The following is a 15,365-nucleotide window of genomic DNA, read 5'->3' as shown; positions in this document are numbered from 1 at the left end:
AATCAATATGCATAAATTAAAAATCTAGAAATTAAATACAATCAATCCATTGTGCTTGGATAAGGTTACATCAACACCCCACGAAGGGGTTTAGCCGCTCATGATCTTCTAAGCTCCAAAGACAATTTTCTGATTTCTAGCCCTAGGAAGCGGTGTGTCCTTTTTCTCAATGCTTAGAGGCCTATTTATAGGGCTTAGGAGAGTCCTAGAAGCCCTAGTAATCCTAGAAATTTCGGAGATTTAAGTTGAAGTCCAATTAGGATAAAGAAAACCTAAGTCCAAATCGGAATAGGATTCGCCCAGAATTGCGTTCTTATCTTGCAGGGCGATTTTGGTATTGTGGCGCTCCGAATTAGGAAAATGTTATTTCACAATGATTTGTAGAAATTTGAGTTATCTTTTCAATGCCGTTTGAATCATCTCAATCGAATATTTGACGTGAAAGTTATGGGCAAAATACTGAGACGTATGCATAATCCAAATTTGAATCCAATCCAATTTTGACTTCAATTTTAGAAATTTCGAATTAATCATTTTCTTTATTTTGATTAAACTTAACCATGATTGGTTAAGCTTAATCATATCTTCTAGGTCTTTTCAAAGTGTGGTTTTAAGCCCAAAATCGATGGAATTAATTGCATCTTTATTTATAACTTGAAAACAATAAAAGTCAAACAAAATCAAACAAATAACAATGGTAAGGAATTAACATATGCAAATTAAGGGGCTTGAATGTGCAACATTCAACGCTTATCAATGCTTAACCGAGATTAAAACCTAAAATGATAACATAAGTCCAAAACTACAACCAAACTATGGAAAGAATGTTTAACCAGAGTAAAAATTAAGTAAAACACAAGATAAATCAAGAAAGTTAGAGCAAAAACCTCCATGAAAGCCTTCCTTCTTCTCTCACAACTCACCAAACACTCAAGCAGAGTTTATTTAAGGCTTAGAGGGTAGAATGAGACTTAGAAGGGTGTGGGAGGGGGCATTTATAGTATTAAAAAAGTTGAGGGCGCTGCTGTGACCGTCATGCAAAGCATCGAACGTTCAGTGTACTGCTCACATAGTGTTTCAGAGTTGCAACTGTATGTTTGGTTATTACTCAGTAGGTCAAAATTGGTCAATGTACGTTCGGTGTGGTCCTCTATCAAATGTTTGGTGTACTCTTTTACCCAACGGTTTCTTGGTTTAGGGCTGAACGTTCCGTGATCTTTCTGCCAAAGGTTAGGTCAGAACCGAAATACCCCAAAAACTCCTCCTAGCGACTCTTAATGAATCGAGAAATCGTGCTAGCCTTTTGACTAAGCTATGCATAACCTAGTAATTACCTAGGCACTAGAGATCTCCTTCCTTATAAGGTTGATCTTCCCTCTTAAGATCTCAGGTCTAGAATAGGCAAAGTAATTAAAATGGAATAATGTCTTTTCTTATATAGCAAAATCTCCATACTTGTACTCAGACAGTTATGAAACTCCTCGGTCGGAGGGCCCTTGGGTAGGCCCTCGATTACCTGGGGATGGGGGCGGTGGTGGGGAATCCCATTGGCCATTTGAGGGGATACGTTCCCTGTCGATTGGCTGTCGGCACAAGACCATTGGCCCATTGAATCCTTCAGGGCCCTTCATCCATCAAAACCCCAAGGTCCATCGATCCAACAGATCCCTCGGAGGCCCCTCAGTCAGATTCCAATTCTTGGTAAATGAGTGGGACTTGGTTGGCCCTTAATGGGCCTAGGGTCAAAGCCTCGACGAGCCCCTTGTGGGCCCTCAAAGTGGAGGGTATTTCACACCACCAACTCTAGAAGTCCTTGTATTGCTTTGCACTTCTAAAAGACTAAGATGATGAACCTAGCCCAAACAAGTCGGGGTGTTACACCAAACATTATGTTAGTTTTTTTAAAAAGAAATATGAGAATCACGTATTATAAGTATAAATGTCATTTTAATAAATTGAATTGAATGATTTTTTTTTTTTTTTAAATAAAATTCAATTTGGAGAGATTTTTAATTTAATTAATTTATTTATAATCGAGATATTAATTTATCCTATTTATATTTTACCTTTAAAATAATTTAAAAAATTGAATGGATCAAATTATTACGATCATAACAAGTATAATTACAATCGGCCAACAAGTAGAGTGTCTTCTGCAGATAGTTTAAGAGGTTGAAGATGAAAAATTAACGCAGTAGAAGTTGAATCCTTCGAAGTACCCATTATCTTACTCACGTATGTAGAAAGTTGAAACACAAACGAATAAACGAGGTACTTGGGAACAGTTGTTTTTTTGGGAGGGGTAACCATCGATAAACTTTGTCTGTTCATTTATCTTAGGAAAGAAAAGGGTTAGGTTCGGTCCCAAAATTCATTAAGGTTTAGCGCACCCAACCCCATTTCCTTCTCAAGCTCCCTTTCTCCGGAGTCTAAACCCTCGAGATAAGAGGCTCCCTGTAGGCTCGTACTCTCTCTCTCTCTCTCTCTCTCTCTCACTCTCTGGTGTATTTAGTTGTAGTATTGGCGGGTTTTCCCAAGACTGCTTATCACTCCAAACGAGAAACCGCTTTGTTCATTCTATCCTCTTTCCCTTTGAGCCAAAAATTCTTTAGCTTTGTCCATAAGGAAAATTGTGTTCTATTTGTTTTCTTCTGTTTTATAGAATCCAAATGGGTTCCCAAAAGGCCAAGGCATAGCAATGGATATTTGGGTTTCATAGCAGCAAAATGCTTTCTTTAAGGTCAGTTTTACTCTTATGTTGCATATTTTCTTCTGGGTATCTGTGAAATTGCTCTATTATAGGTTCAGTATTTGTCATTTTTATAGTTGAATTACGAATATTTGCTTACTTTCTTTTTGTTTCAATCAGTTGTATATTTATCAAGTTTCTTTGCATTTGTTAATTTTATATATGGGTTCTGTAAGAAATGAATGTTTGTGTGCTTCTAAGCTTGCTTCTTTTTGGGTTAATCGTACATGTCTGTGTTATGATTGGGTTTGTCAGAAATAACTGTATCTGTGCTCCAATTGCTTGTCACTGATTTTGGTACGTGCTTGTGAAAATAGGGATTTTTGGAGAAGGCACAGGAGGAAGCTTTTTGTTACAGTTGGAGTTTTAGGAAGTGGGTATCTTCTATATAAGCTTTATGATGCTAACAGGCGTAGGGACGCTGATCTGGAGAGATATCTTGCTGAGCGGGAAAAATTCATTAAGGCCCAGTTAATAGAAATCCGAATCTCATGTTTTTGTTTCTTGAGTATCATGAATGTTGTTTTTCAGAAGTATGCATCTTTTGGGTTCTAATATTGCTGTGTCCTTTGTCGATATTAACAGAATGCAAGCCCATTTTGAAAATATTCAGAAAATAGCTGATACGACAACCTTGCCTCATGCGATGAATTATTTAAGTAGTCAAATTGCAGAAGAATTGGACCATTCTCAGCTTACAGAGAGGCTCCAGAAAGCGAAGGGTCAACCAAACAGTTTGACACCTTCAGAGAAACTTGAATTATGGGATAGACTCAAAATTCTAAGTATGAATCTATTATTGTTTTGTGTTGATGCTTTTTTTGTGCTTGCAATATGCGAGCTTATAGCAGGTTTTATTTTATCTCTCTGTATCAAAGATATTAAAATTGACCTAGCTTGAACTGGGATTGTGTTTTCTTAGGTTTCACAAGAATGGTGTTGTCGCTATGGGCAATGACAATGCTGAGCTTATACATTAGAGTTCAGGTCAACATATTGGGGAGATATTTATATATTGATACTGCACGTATTCTTGGAAGCTCTTATGCACTTGTAAGGGCCTGCTGCCTTTTCTCTTTTTATGTTAAAATATTGTCTAAACTCATATTTTGTTCATCAGAGCTTCTTGGATTAATAATTTTGTGTACCATGATTCCAGCCATACACATTTTACAAATGCTGACAGCATTATTCTCATCTTAAGTAGGCTAATGCTGCTGATTTCTTTGCTTGTGGAGAAGTGGAGTTTTCTCATATTGAATTATATCATTCTTTCTACTTTGTTATTAAGTTAGAAGAAATGTTTTTAGATTATCATGTTGGTCAGGCAGTTAATTAAGATACAATTAATAGGTGGATTTCACAAATATACTACTGCCATTAGCAGGGTCCATGGAGGCTGCACATATGTATTGAAAATAGTGTCACTTTTTGCAGGCTTATAGGTAAACTTCTCTTGATACCCATCCATCATACACTTGAGGACTTGTCTATTTGTGAAATCCACCTATGGAATATGCTAGGTTGAAAATAGTACAAGGTTGTGAAAATAGTACAAGTTTTTGCTTTTCTTTAAAAAGGTAATGCTGTTGAATGTATTCTGGTTGAAGATATGAAATGCAGATCAGCATTGAAGCAATTCTTTTGCCAGGTGAAGGAGTACATTATCACCTGATGGATAGAAGCCAAAATGTCCTCTTGAAGGAAAAAAGTGTTTTAGGATTCTGTAACTGTGCCTCATAACTAAGCCTTATCAGGAAAGCTTTTGATATTTTACTTGGAAAAAAGGCAATGAGGAGAACAGTTTTACGTGGAAATAAGGGTGCCTTAAAACTTATTGTTGAAGAGGCGGGGGGTTGCTAGTGGGAAATGGGTGTTGCTTTGAAAATATATTAATACAATGTGTGGAGGCAGCTTGATGCTGGCAGCAAAAAGCTCATGAAGTAAGATAAATGATTAATATTCTTCAAGAATACGATCTAATTTTGATGTGTGGCCCAACGGGCATCCTCTGTATGCTACATTAATATCTCTTCAGTTTTATCTTCATGTTTCTTTACATGAGAAAATTGTTGATTTAGTTTATTTCAGTGCTATTTAATTTAAGGAGTCGAGGGAATTTTGTAATTTTTAAATTTCTAAATGGGTTGTAGTTCTGGTATATTGGGTCTTATGAGCCTTGTTATGTTAGTAGGCCTTATCTGAGGGTCTTAGTAGTAACTAGTGTGGGTTTAGTAGTCAAAGTTTATGAAGTTCAAGTTTTATTAGAGTTATGCTTCTTTTTCTTTTTTTTTTTAATTATTTTTTGAATTAATAATGATGTAATGCTTTAACTCAATAGAGAATAATTTGATGAGAATTTTATAGTAATTATGCTCTTAAAGTTGTGTAATGTCCTCCTCCGAGGTGTGATGTTGAGAAAATCTTAGTTGAGATGGTTAGATAAAACTAGGTGTGATGCCTAGATCCATCTTCTTTTTCTTATTATTCATCTTTTAATTTTCACCAATTTAATGCAATTTTAGGAAACCCAGATATGAAGTGTGTTCCCATCTTTCTGTAAAAATCCAAATTGTAGAAATCCAAAACCTCCCATTTTGATCTCCGAAACCTGTGAAGAAACAAAAGGCCTACCTCTGATTTGTCCTACATCACCCCTTATTGGAGTCTTACCATTGTTCAATTTTACATCGGTTGGGAAATGAGTGAGTTTTAGAGTCTTAAGAAAAGTTGCATTGGGTGCGAAATAGGTGGGATTTTGCTTGATTTGGTGATGGTGATAGAATTCTAGAGACCTACACATTTTGGTGAAGTACTGGTGTGCCTTCATGATGAGGGCAGTTTTGACAATGTGTCCCATTTTCATTTTGTATAGTCCCTGTTTACATGGGTTATGCTCCCTTTATAGTGCGATCTAATAATATTTTTCTTACTAACTGGAAAAAAAAGTGTAGCCATGTCGAGGCAGACTTAGAGTTTAATCCTAAAATGAAATTTGTCATTGTGTCCCTTGACTAATTGGACCCCATTGATCACCTTCTTATTTATAGATTTTTACCAGAAAGTGTTCGCAAGTACCCTTTCTCTTTGTTGTGTTTGGCCTTGCCTACATTTCTCATGGGCCTTCTCTTGGGGTGTTTTTTTTTTTCTTCAAATTTTTATTTTTATTTTCAAGGTGGGTAGGCAAAATCTCTTTGAGAGGAAACAACTTCTCTGGATTTTCTGATGCTTGAAAAGGAATAGGAGGTTTTTTAGTAAAACATCTAGTGAGTAGATTGAAATAAATAGAGCAACCCCAAAACTAGGGCTGATTAGAATCAAGTATAACTAGGTCAGGGGTTGGATTTTAAGAACTTATGGGGTGGAAGGTAGAAACAGTATATGTGCAAGGATCATGTTGGCTATGGTTTTAGGTTATATCTAAGGGCTGAATTCAAGGGGAAAATCTTGCCTTATTTTGATCTCTCAAAGATAGGGTAGGATGTAAAAGTAGCATTAGGTTTATGTTCAAAGGAGCAGGTTTTAGCACTGAAATTGGGTTCAAGAGAGGCTGTTGTTGGTTAAGGGTGTACGCGGAAGTTTGAAAAAAATAAAAGGAGAAGAAAGATAATATAAAGAGAAAACCGTAAGGGTTCAATATAAGCTTTAATAGTTTACCTAGAACGTTTGCCGTTAATCTTTGAGGAGTCTCATTTAGAAGATTCATTTTGGACTTAACAAAAAAGAAAAAACAGAAGATTCATTTTGGGTTCACCACCAATTTAGAATCCATATTTTTCATGGAGAATAAATTTCTCCTCATGGCATATATGTACTTGCTCAGTCCCCCTACTTTTGTTATCACTGTGGTATCCATGTGATGGAACCTTGCAGTGGTACATTTTTCTAAGAGAAGGAAATTAGAGGAGACAATTAAAGGGAAGCATGAAGAGGGAAGATAACAACCCAACAACTAGGGCTAAGGAAGAGATAGAGGGAGAAGGGAAAGAGAAAAAGAAAAGGGGCTGGAAAACAAAGCAAACAGGCTCTTCAATTTTTTCTTAACATTTGTGGAAATTTTACACGAATTCCCATAAAAAATAGCCAAAGTTAAAAAAAATCAAATTAAATCATAACAGATATGCTAAAATCAAATCTTAATGTAAAATATTCACTAACATTCCTAGATATAATGTTGACTGAAATATTTGGGTTTCACATTATATCACCTAGGGTAAGTTCTTGTTTGCAGCTTGGAGGAGGTCATGGGGATGGACCACATGTCTTCCACAAAATTGCAGTCTTTATATAAGCTATTCCCTCGGTTTATGGTTCTGATTACACTGCTTTTTCTTTGTGGCCATAAATTACCTGTCGGCCTGCAGTGGCATGTTGTTAGTGGTTGCTGCCGATTGTCACTTGGTTCCTTGGTTTGTTTTATCTGGTAAGTCACTTGGTTCCTTTGTGATTCTGCCTATCAATGGCATTTTTACATTTGCCTTAATAGGCCTTGATAGGCCTATTAGGCAGCATTTGCAGAATCAGTAAACCTTGGTTCTGATTCTTGGTAAGTGCTTCTGAGTTTAGGATGGACATCAGTGGATCCCACCTGAATGCTGCCATATGCTCATGGTATTGCTTTTCTGAAGCTTGGAGTCCGCAATGCTGTAGACAGGATACTTACATCGCCCAGATGAATCATCATTATGTGCCTCATCTAAGGGCATTTAAACCTGAGAAATGAGCAACAAACCAGAGACATATAAAATTAGAGTTGAAATAATGATATGCTTAGTCCTTGTTTTTGCGGGCATCTAATCAGGCTGATTTGACTTCGTTTCTGAGTAACAATTTACTTAGGTTGAAGAGATGCTTGTAAAGGGTATTAGAGATACAGTGGAAACTTATGAAGCAGCACATTTCTATCAAGTGTGCAAATACGCGATTAAAAATCTTCATTCATGATGTTAAACTTTGTTTCTCGATTGAGCATTCATTGTTCTGGACTTTTGCAGGATTTTATGATTTTTCACGTTCCCCATTACCATTCTCAGTAATTATCTCCCACCACAGATGTTTAATTGGTTTTATGGCTAAATAATAATATGCTCAGATTATAGACATTAACTTTGGATGTGTTACGTGTTCGTTCTCTTCCCTGAAAGTGTTCATCTTTGTCCTTTTATGCAGGAGAATGATGATGTCATCGACAGGGAGGATGAGCAGAAGTTTCTGGCTAGTGCTGATTTTCTCTCAAATCATGCTATGCCCACCTTGATTTCTGACATGCAAGCAGCAGCAACAGAAGTTCTCAAGGGGTAAGGTACCATTTACCATCTTAAAATTATATGGCAGAGAATTTTTCTGTCAATTCAATCATTTGGTTTATGGAAATTTTACATGACGAACTTCTTTCATAAATGAGATGAGACAAAGTAATTAGGCAGGCTTTCTGAGTGAAAAAGGGATGAATGTGTGTGTATACATGCATGTCTATTCTTTGTGGTACCCATTTACTAAAGCATAATGTGTATACATTGTGTATTTTGCTGACTTTTAATCTTGTCAGCTGGTTTTCTGAATTCAGAACTCCATTTTGTTATCCATTGCCAGCGATAGACATGAGTAATTCTAGAAGTCTCTCTTGTGTCTCTCTAAAAATGAGGTAGCTTTTAAAATCACCATTTGATCAAAATCTAATAATGATCAATTACAAGCCCAGTGGTAATTTTAAGAGCCACATCAATCTTGGAGGGACATGAGAGTAACAACATTACTCGACAGGGAGTCTAGGCGAGTCTAGGCTTATTCTGGGCTTCCTTTTAATTCTTTAAAACTTTATCAACCATGTGGAGACCCCTGGGCCTCCTATGTCTAAGTCAATGGACTGACCTTCAAGTAAGCTCCCTTAAAAATGTGCCATATACTTGCTAACCAAAGAAGTTACTGAAACTTGAGCTTCGTAAGCTTTTAGCAACTCATATTAGAAAGGCGATATGTTGACTTAATTCTCCCTAAAAAGACTCAAAAATGTAGTAGAAAACAGTATGCGGATATCATTTAATATCTTAATTGTCAAGGAAACCTTATATAATCATATGTTGAGATCTTCAATAATTTGTAAACTTATTATGTGCAGAAAGCAAGTTGGGTTGGATTTCTTCAACACTACAATACTTCATGAAACTACCATGCAGATACTTGACAGGTTCAAGAGCATCGGAAGCCCTCATCACTGGGTAAACTACATTATGCCTGAGGATGCTAGATTCTACCCCAGCAGTGACAAAAAAATTCCTTCTGAAGTGACCAAATTTGACCAACTTATGGTGGAGACACGCTCAGTCTTGGCAAGGTATTTTATTATTTCTGACATTGTTTGCATACTGTTATGAAACTTATTGAAAGGGTGGCAATCATTTGCCTGATTCCATTGCATGAAGTTGCAAATCAAGTATGGCTTTATGGGTACTCCCCAAGATTAAATTCTTAACTTCGTTCGTGAGAGTATTTCTTGAAAAAACTATTGACAAGGCACCATATAAGCAAGTTTTAAACGATACATTAATCATCAGATGGGGTGATCTCCTATATTGCTCTTAATCATGTATTTGGGAAAAACCACATTGGAAGAGTTGTTAATAACCTGTCTGGTTTTCGGCTTTCGTGGATTCTGGATCTGCTAGAGTAAGGGGTATAAATTATCATAAACCTATGCTTGGTCCTTCCTTCATTTTCTTCTATCTTCTGTTGAAACACTAAAGGTTCAAATGAGCTTAGTGCATGTCTTTCTTTTCTTTCTCCCTCTCTTCTCTCCCCCCTCCCAAAAAAAACCCCTTTAAGTTTGATTTTTTGTTGTTGATGTTTTTAGTCCTTGAAGAACCTTCTGTTAAATTTATGTTTTGGTTTTTATTTCAGCAGTAAAGGACTGAAGTGAAGGATGACAAAACAAAATTTGGTGATTGTACTAACTTTTTGCTATGTTTTTTCTTCTTCTTTTCATTCAGTGCTGAATTTGGTAGTGTTGTGGAGAAATCATTGAAGGCAGTGCTGGATGCACTGGTGGAAGATATGGCTGCTCAGTCTGGAGGCAGTCTAACATCAGGGATGCTACTGGCCAAACTTCTGCCACGTGTTGCACAGATGGGCCCCATACTCCTAAACGACCCTAGTGAAAACCGTTTCATCCAAATTATTCAAAGCAGTCCAGAAGTTGAACTCTTTTTCACTCTTATCTATACAAATATGCCTACCTCATAGACTAGTGTGTGAGCACAATTGTGTCTTAATGGACATCTAGATTTCATTACAAGAAAACCATCAATGTAAAAAATTTGAGTGAGGCTGTGTTTGGGTTTTCAAAATTTTCTACAATTTGAGAGGAATGAAAGAGAAAGATAGGGTTTTAGCACATTTGTTTGTTATTCTTCTTCTCTTTGGTATATTGATGATACTATTAGGTCTTCCTCTTATGTCCTCCATACTCCCTGAATTTATGATTACATGAAGCTTCATTTTCATGGTGAATTATATAGTTTGTTCCAAAATTGTTTGTTAATGCTTTGTGGAGGGTTTTTTTTTTTTTTTTTTTTGGAAAAAAAATTTGGGTTAAATACCTTTTGCCCTCGTGGTTTAATATTTTTACTCACCCGAGTTTCAATTCGCATCACAAATGATACTCTACTTATTTTTTTAAAACGGAGTTAGCACTCCCGTCCAACTTTCTTTCAAAAAACTGATGGAAGTACACGTTAGCCCGATAAAAAGATGACACATGGCAATGAGTAGTATTAAAAATTAAAAGAATAATTAAAAATAAAGTCGTTCAACCACATGGGGACATAAGGTATTTAACCCAAAATATTTTGACATTTGTAGGGAGCAGTAGAGTGGGCAAATCAGAGGTATTTATGCTACTTGTAGACAAGAGTCACTAGACTCGATAAAACAATCTTCTAGAAAAAGTGAGACTATTATTTTTTGTCGCACCAAACACTTAAAAATATGAAAGCATTTTCTGAAAATCATTTTATTCCGAAACAAACGGAGCCTAGTTCATGAACAAAAATTAACCCCTACTCTTCCATTTGCTTAAATTAAATACCACTGAAATTGTATCTCATACCCAATCCAAATCAATAATCTCTCCCTAAATCTGACAGTACCACTAGTATGCCCTACACTTAAAAGGATACCAAATTGCTCATAATATAATCTGAGCTAATTAAACCATGAATTTAATTAGATGTCACCAAAATACACTTTTACATTTTTATCTTGTCCAAATACTTTTTCAAGTTATATATATATATATTTCGTGTTATTCTTATAATTAAAGTTAAGAATCTTTATTTTATGAGCATTAAAGTTGATAATCTTATTAGAATATTTGTTGTACTTAAAAAACAATTAGTCCTTAAGAGGTAGCTTAATCGTCTGGGATCACGCCTAATGAAGCGAAGGTCACTAGTTTGAATTCCCACTCCATTTTGTGTGGACATGTCAAAAAAAAAAAAAAAAAAAAAGAATTTCGGAAGAAAAATATTCAAATAAAATATTATATACCACACTTTTATTTCACTTTATTAATATGATACGGTTAATTAATCATTAAGCAAAAAATTTAAGGTAAAATAAAAGTGTAATGTTACTAATGTCTAGCATTACTAAGTGATAATAACAATAATAATAATAATAATAATTAAATTAGGCAAAAATTAGAGCTAAAAATTAAGATAAAATATAAATGGTCCGAATTACTACTATACCCTCAAAACTATCACACATTCACTCATATTCCAAGGCTTTTATCAATCTGTATAAGCAAGGTTGGAAGTTGGAGAGCTTTGGGTGAGCAACAATGGCGAGCCACGACACCAACGGGGACCTGCTAATGCTCGAGGCTCCGCCGCAGCCCTCAGGCCCGACATGGCCCGGATTGTCGAGCGCAGAAGTCATCGACGCCTTGCCGTACATCGACGAAGACTACAGCGACTCCAGAGTCAAGGAAGAGGTGGACCGCTTGGTCGAGGACGAGATGCGCCGAAGCTCCAAGAAGCCCGCCGACTTTCTTAAAGACCTGCCTCCTCTGCCCAAGTTCAACTTCGAGGTAACCCTCGGCTTCTCTTATTCTAGGGTTTGTGTTTTATTTCTTTGTTTTGAGAGTGTTTGGGGCTGAGAAAGTTGAGGAAGAGAAATGAATGTACAGAGAGTTTTTGAGTGATATACGAGAAGGAATGATTTTAACTAAGCTAATTATATTTTTCCTTTATAATGAAAAATATAAATTTTCCATTTTTTTTTTGTTCTCGGTGATTGAGTGGGACATTTTTTTTTTTGCATATGCGTACTGTTTGGATGCTGAGGAAAAGAGGAAAAGAAGAGATATTTTGAGTGTAATTTTAAAATTTGGCTTCTTAGAAGTTCTTCGGAGTTTTCAGTAGGTTATTTACTGTTTGGTTTATAAGAAAATTGAGGTAAAGAGAGGAGAGTCGCGGAAACCAGATTACGAAAATGCCTGTTTATATTCTATATAGAATAACTCGGCTAACTATTTGATTTTCTGTTGTATATGGATTTCTTCAGTGGAGATCTTTGTTTATTGAGACTATATGTAATCAAAACGTGAAACTTGAGTGAACTAATGGAACATTTTGGGTTTCCATTATTCGATTTCTTATCCAATCATTAAGTGGTGCTTTTGGTTGTGGTTTGTGAATTTTGTTCATAGAAAAGCAGGTGTCCAAACATGTTGACGTTTCCTAGAAATTGTAGTATTATGTTTTTAGCCATTGTCTAACCTCATTTTGATCAGAGTCTAACTAAATAGCACAAGCCCATATGTGAGGAGTTGGTGAGGATGTACAAAAAGAGGCAGTAGTGTTGATTTCTTATTACCTTCTGATGCAAGCCTTGGGCCCAATACATTTTGGTTTCTTGTCAGTATTTTAGCTTTTGTTATTTGTTTCCAGTTTTGTTTTCTTGTCAGCATTGTAGATGAATCCTCATGGCCCCTTTAAAACAAAATTTGATGTGAGTAATGGGATGTAGCATGTCTGATTTTTGAGTTTTGAATTTCAGAATCATCCAATGATTGCTAGAGAGTATGAGCGTGTGAGAGCTGGGAAGCCTCCAGTGGCTCTTGACAGGTCACGATATAATTTAGAACCACCACCAGTGAATAAAAGGAATGATGAAACAGCTTGGAAGCAGACACTTCAGAGAGCTCAATGCTTGCTACAGTATCAAATGATCAGGTGATGTAGTTATATAGTAGTAGTTACAAACTAGTTTGATAATTCTAGAAAATTTTAAGATTCAGCTAATGGAACATATCTTTTGTTGAGTGCGGAAATAGTTGGTATTTTATTGTTATTGTGTGATGTGATGTTGTCATGTGGACAAGGAAAGGTGCAAGCACATAGTGTGAAATAAAGAACTTCTAAAAACATAAGGTGTAAAATTACCCCTTGAAGATAACAAATATGCTTTGATGTTATTACAAATCTCTCTCTCTCTCTCTCTCTCTCTCTCTCTCTCTCTCTCTCTCAGATAACAAATATGCTTTGATGTTATTACAAATATCTCTCTCTCTCTCTCTCTCTCTCTCTCTCTCTCTCTTGCGTTTGTTGGCACTTGCTGGCAGTTTATTTTCTTATATGAGGCTGTTAGGGGGTGTCGCATTGAGTCCAAATTGTTTGAGTTGGTTGTGGAGGGTAGGTCTTCAGTTTGTAGGATTTTTAAGAGGAGTAGGGGTAGTGTATATTCCCTGTGTACTTGGGGGTGCCTTACGCTTTTAATAATATCTCGATTATTTAACCAAAAAAATTGGTAGTGTGGTCATTGTTAGCAAAGTTGCCTGTGTACCCCAAGCTCAAAGAGTTGAAATAGGGTTTAGGCTCTTGTTTGTTGTAGGATTTTCTAAGTAATTAATATTACTTGGTTCCTTGAGATTTTCTAGCTATGATATTTTGAATTCAAGGAACTTACAGAGTTCATATTTTTTTTTTTCTACCTAATCTATGTATCATTGATTTCTTTACTAAGATCGCAGCAAGAAGCAAGATCCCAACCATCAAACAGTTGTATGCATTTGATACTTGTTTTAACATGCATGCAAGCAGAATTGACGTTCTTGTACTTATTATGAATCAATCGGTTGCTTTGCAGTCTTGAAAATTTGGATCTGATGGTAAAATATGGTCCAGATCTCTGGAAGCAGTTCATCCAACGATTTGAAGCATTCCTATCAAGGTTTGTCTGTAAGATTTGACATGCAGTTTAATAATTTTTTGCTCTCATTATAAAACGGATTCTCTGCTTCAGTTGATTATGTTAACTTATTCACTCACACTTTTAAATATTATAGTAGCTCATGTGCCTGGTATTCTAAACCAGGATATCAAAATTCTATAATTGAGCGAGTTAAGTGTTTTAAAATGTGTTTCACGCTCACCTTGGCATTTTGGTTAGGTTAGGCTTGTGATAGTGTCTTAACTTCATCTAACTGCATGCTTCAGTTGAACTTTTGCACATGTAGCCAGACAGGTGCCTTTGGATCATATCATGAGCACCTTGGTGCATTTTCTTATGTTCTCTACTGTGCTTGATATCTAATCTTAGCATTTTGGGGAACTGAGGCTTATGGCTTATGATAGTGCCCCACTTCATCTTGGTTTCTGCATGTTAAGCTAATAGGTGTCTCATTTGTGGATGCCTCTTAAGTTGATACATGTTTTAATTCCATCTTTTATGACATACATAAATTGGTACTTAAAAGAAAAAAAAGGTGTATTTGGGATGCACTGATTCATTTTTTTTTCTCAATGCACGTGAATATGCTTAAAGAGAAAAATCCGGTCTTTACTCTCAAAGAAATACGAAGGCAATATTACCTTCTTTCAATCAACAAGTTAAACTTTAATAAGTGCAGGAGCTGTTGGCTTTATGAGAGATGAATATCATAACACTTGATCCGTGTTCATGTTTTGCGTGTTGTTATTTTTCACTTGCGTTTTCATTTTTCAGAATGCAAAAATTAGATCAGGAACAAAATGAAAAGATCGAGGCAGTTAACCGTGAAAGGAAATATCATCAGGTGATTTAATATTCTTGTGTCACATCACATGTTGTATTTCAGTACTGTGCTGCATTTTGATCAAGATAATATGCTTCTTCTTTGGATCATCAGCAAAATACTGCGTATGAGCTTAGTGCTTTGTCCTTACAATGGAAGGAACTTTGTGAAAAAAATTTGGAAATTCAAACTGCATGTAGTAAAATTGAAAATCAAATAGAAGAACTGAAGAAAGAAGCATCAGAGAGGTAATATGCATTTTCTTTGGGTTGTCTTCTCTCTAATTTGTGTTTTACTAGTTTTGGGGCTTATTTTTATTATTTTATTTTATTTCTCTTTAGAGGCTGGAACTTAGAAGCTGATATTCAGAATGGTACTGTTTTGCATTCGGAATGATTAGGTATGCCTTTTTTGCCGATATCATATTTTTATTGTATTTGATGCTATAGCTCATTATTTGTTTCTAAGATTTTCCCATAGATACAAAAATTTATTTTGTATTCCTTGATTGTCCTTTATAAATGTTGTCTGGAATCATGATTAGGGGTATATTAATGTCCC

The 15,365-nt window shown here is 35.8% G+C and overlaps 2 protein-coding genes across 2 annotated transcripts in view; both read left to right on the top strand.

Moving 5' to 3' along the window:
* The first annotated feature begins 2,176 nt into the window (after positions 1–2,176).
* LOC132184274 (peroxisome biogenesis protein 3-2) lies at positions 2,177–10,255 on the top strand. Its single transcript, XM_059597840.1, has 7 exons — positions 2,177–2,740; positions 3,067–3,219; positions 3,335–3,534; positions 3,672–3,802; positions 7,919–8,046; positions 8,868–9,083; positions 9,736–10,255. The coding sequence occupies exons 1-7, from the start codon at positions 2,727–2,729 to the stop codon at positions 9,986–9,988; spliced, it is 1,095 nt and encodes a 364-aa protein (XP_059453823.1). The 5' UTR covers positions 2,177–2,726; the 3' UTR covers positions 9,989–10,255.
* Positions 10,256–11,532: 1,277 nt separating this feature from the next.
* LOC132184611 (pre-mRNA-splicing factor SPF27 homolog) overlaps positions 11,533–15,365 on the top strand; it is an 8,553-nt gene continuing 4,720 nt past the window's right edge. The window contains exons 1-6 of the mRNA XM_059598303.1: positions 11,533–11,837; positions 12,809–12,984; positions 13,898–13,981; positions 14,756–14,825; positions 14,919–15,052; positions 15,146–15,204. Of these exons, the coding sequence (XP_059454286.1) occupies positions 11,589–11,837; positions 12,809–12,984; positions 13,898–13,981; positions 14,756–14,825; positions 14,919–15,052; positions 15,146–15,200 (768 nt within the window). The 5' untranslated portion in view covers positions 11,533–11,588 and the 3' untranslated portion in view covers positions 15,201–15,204. The remainder of the gene's footprint in view (positions 11,838–12,808; positions 12,985–13,897; positions 13,982–14,755; positions 14,826–14,918; positions 15,053–15,145; positions 15,205–15,365) is intronic.

Source organism: Corylus avellana, chromosome ca6 (assembly GCF_901000735.1).
Source record: "Corylus avellana chromosome ca6, CavTom2PMs-1.0".
Taxonomy (NCBI): Eukaryota; Viridiplantae; Streptophyta; class Magnoliopsida; order Fagales; family Betulaceae; genus Corylus; species Corylus avellana.
This window is presented reverse-complemented; position numbering and strand designations above follow the sequence as displayed.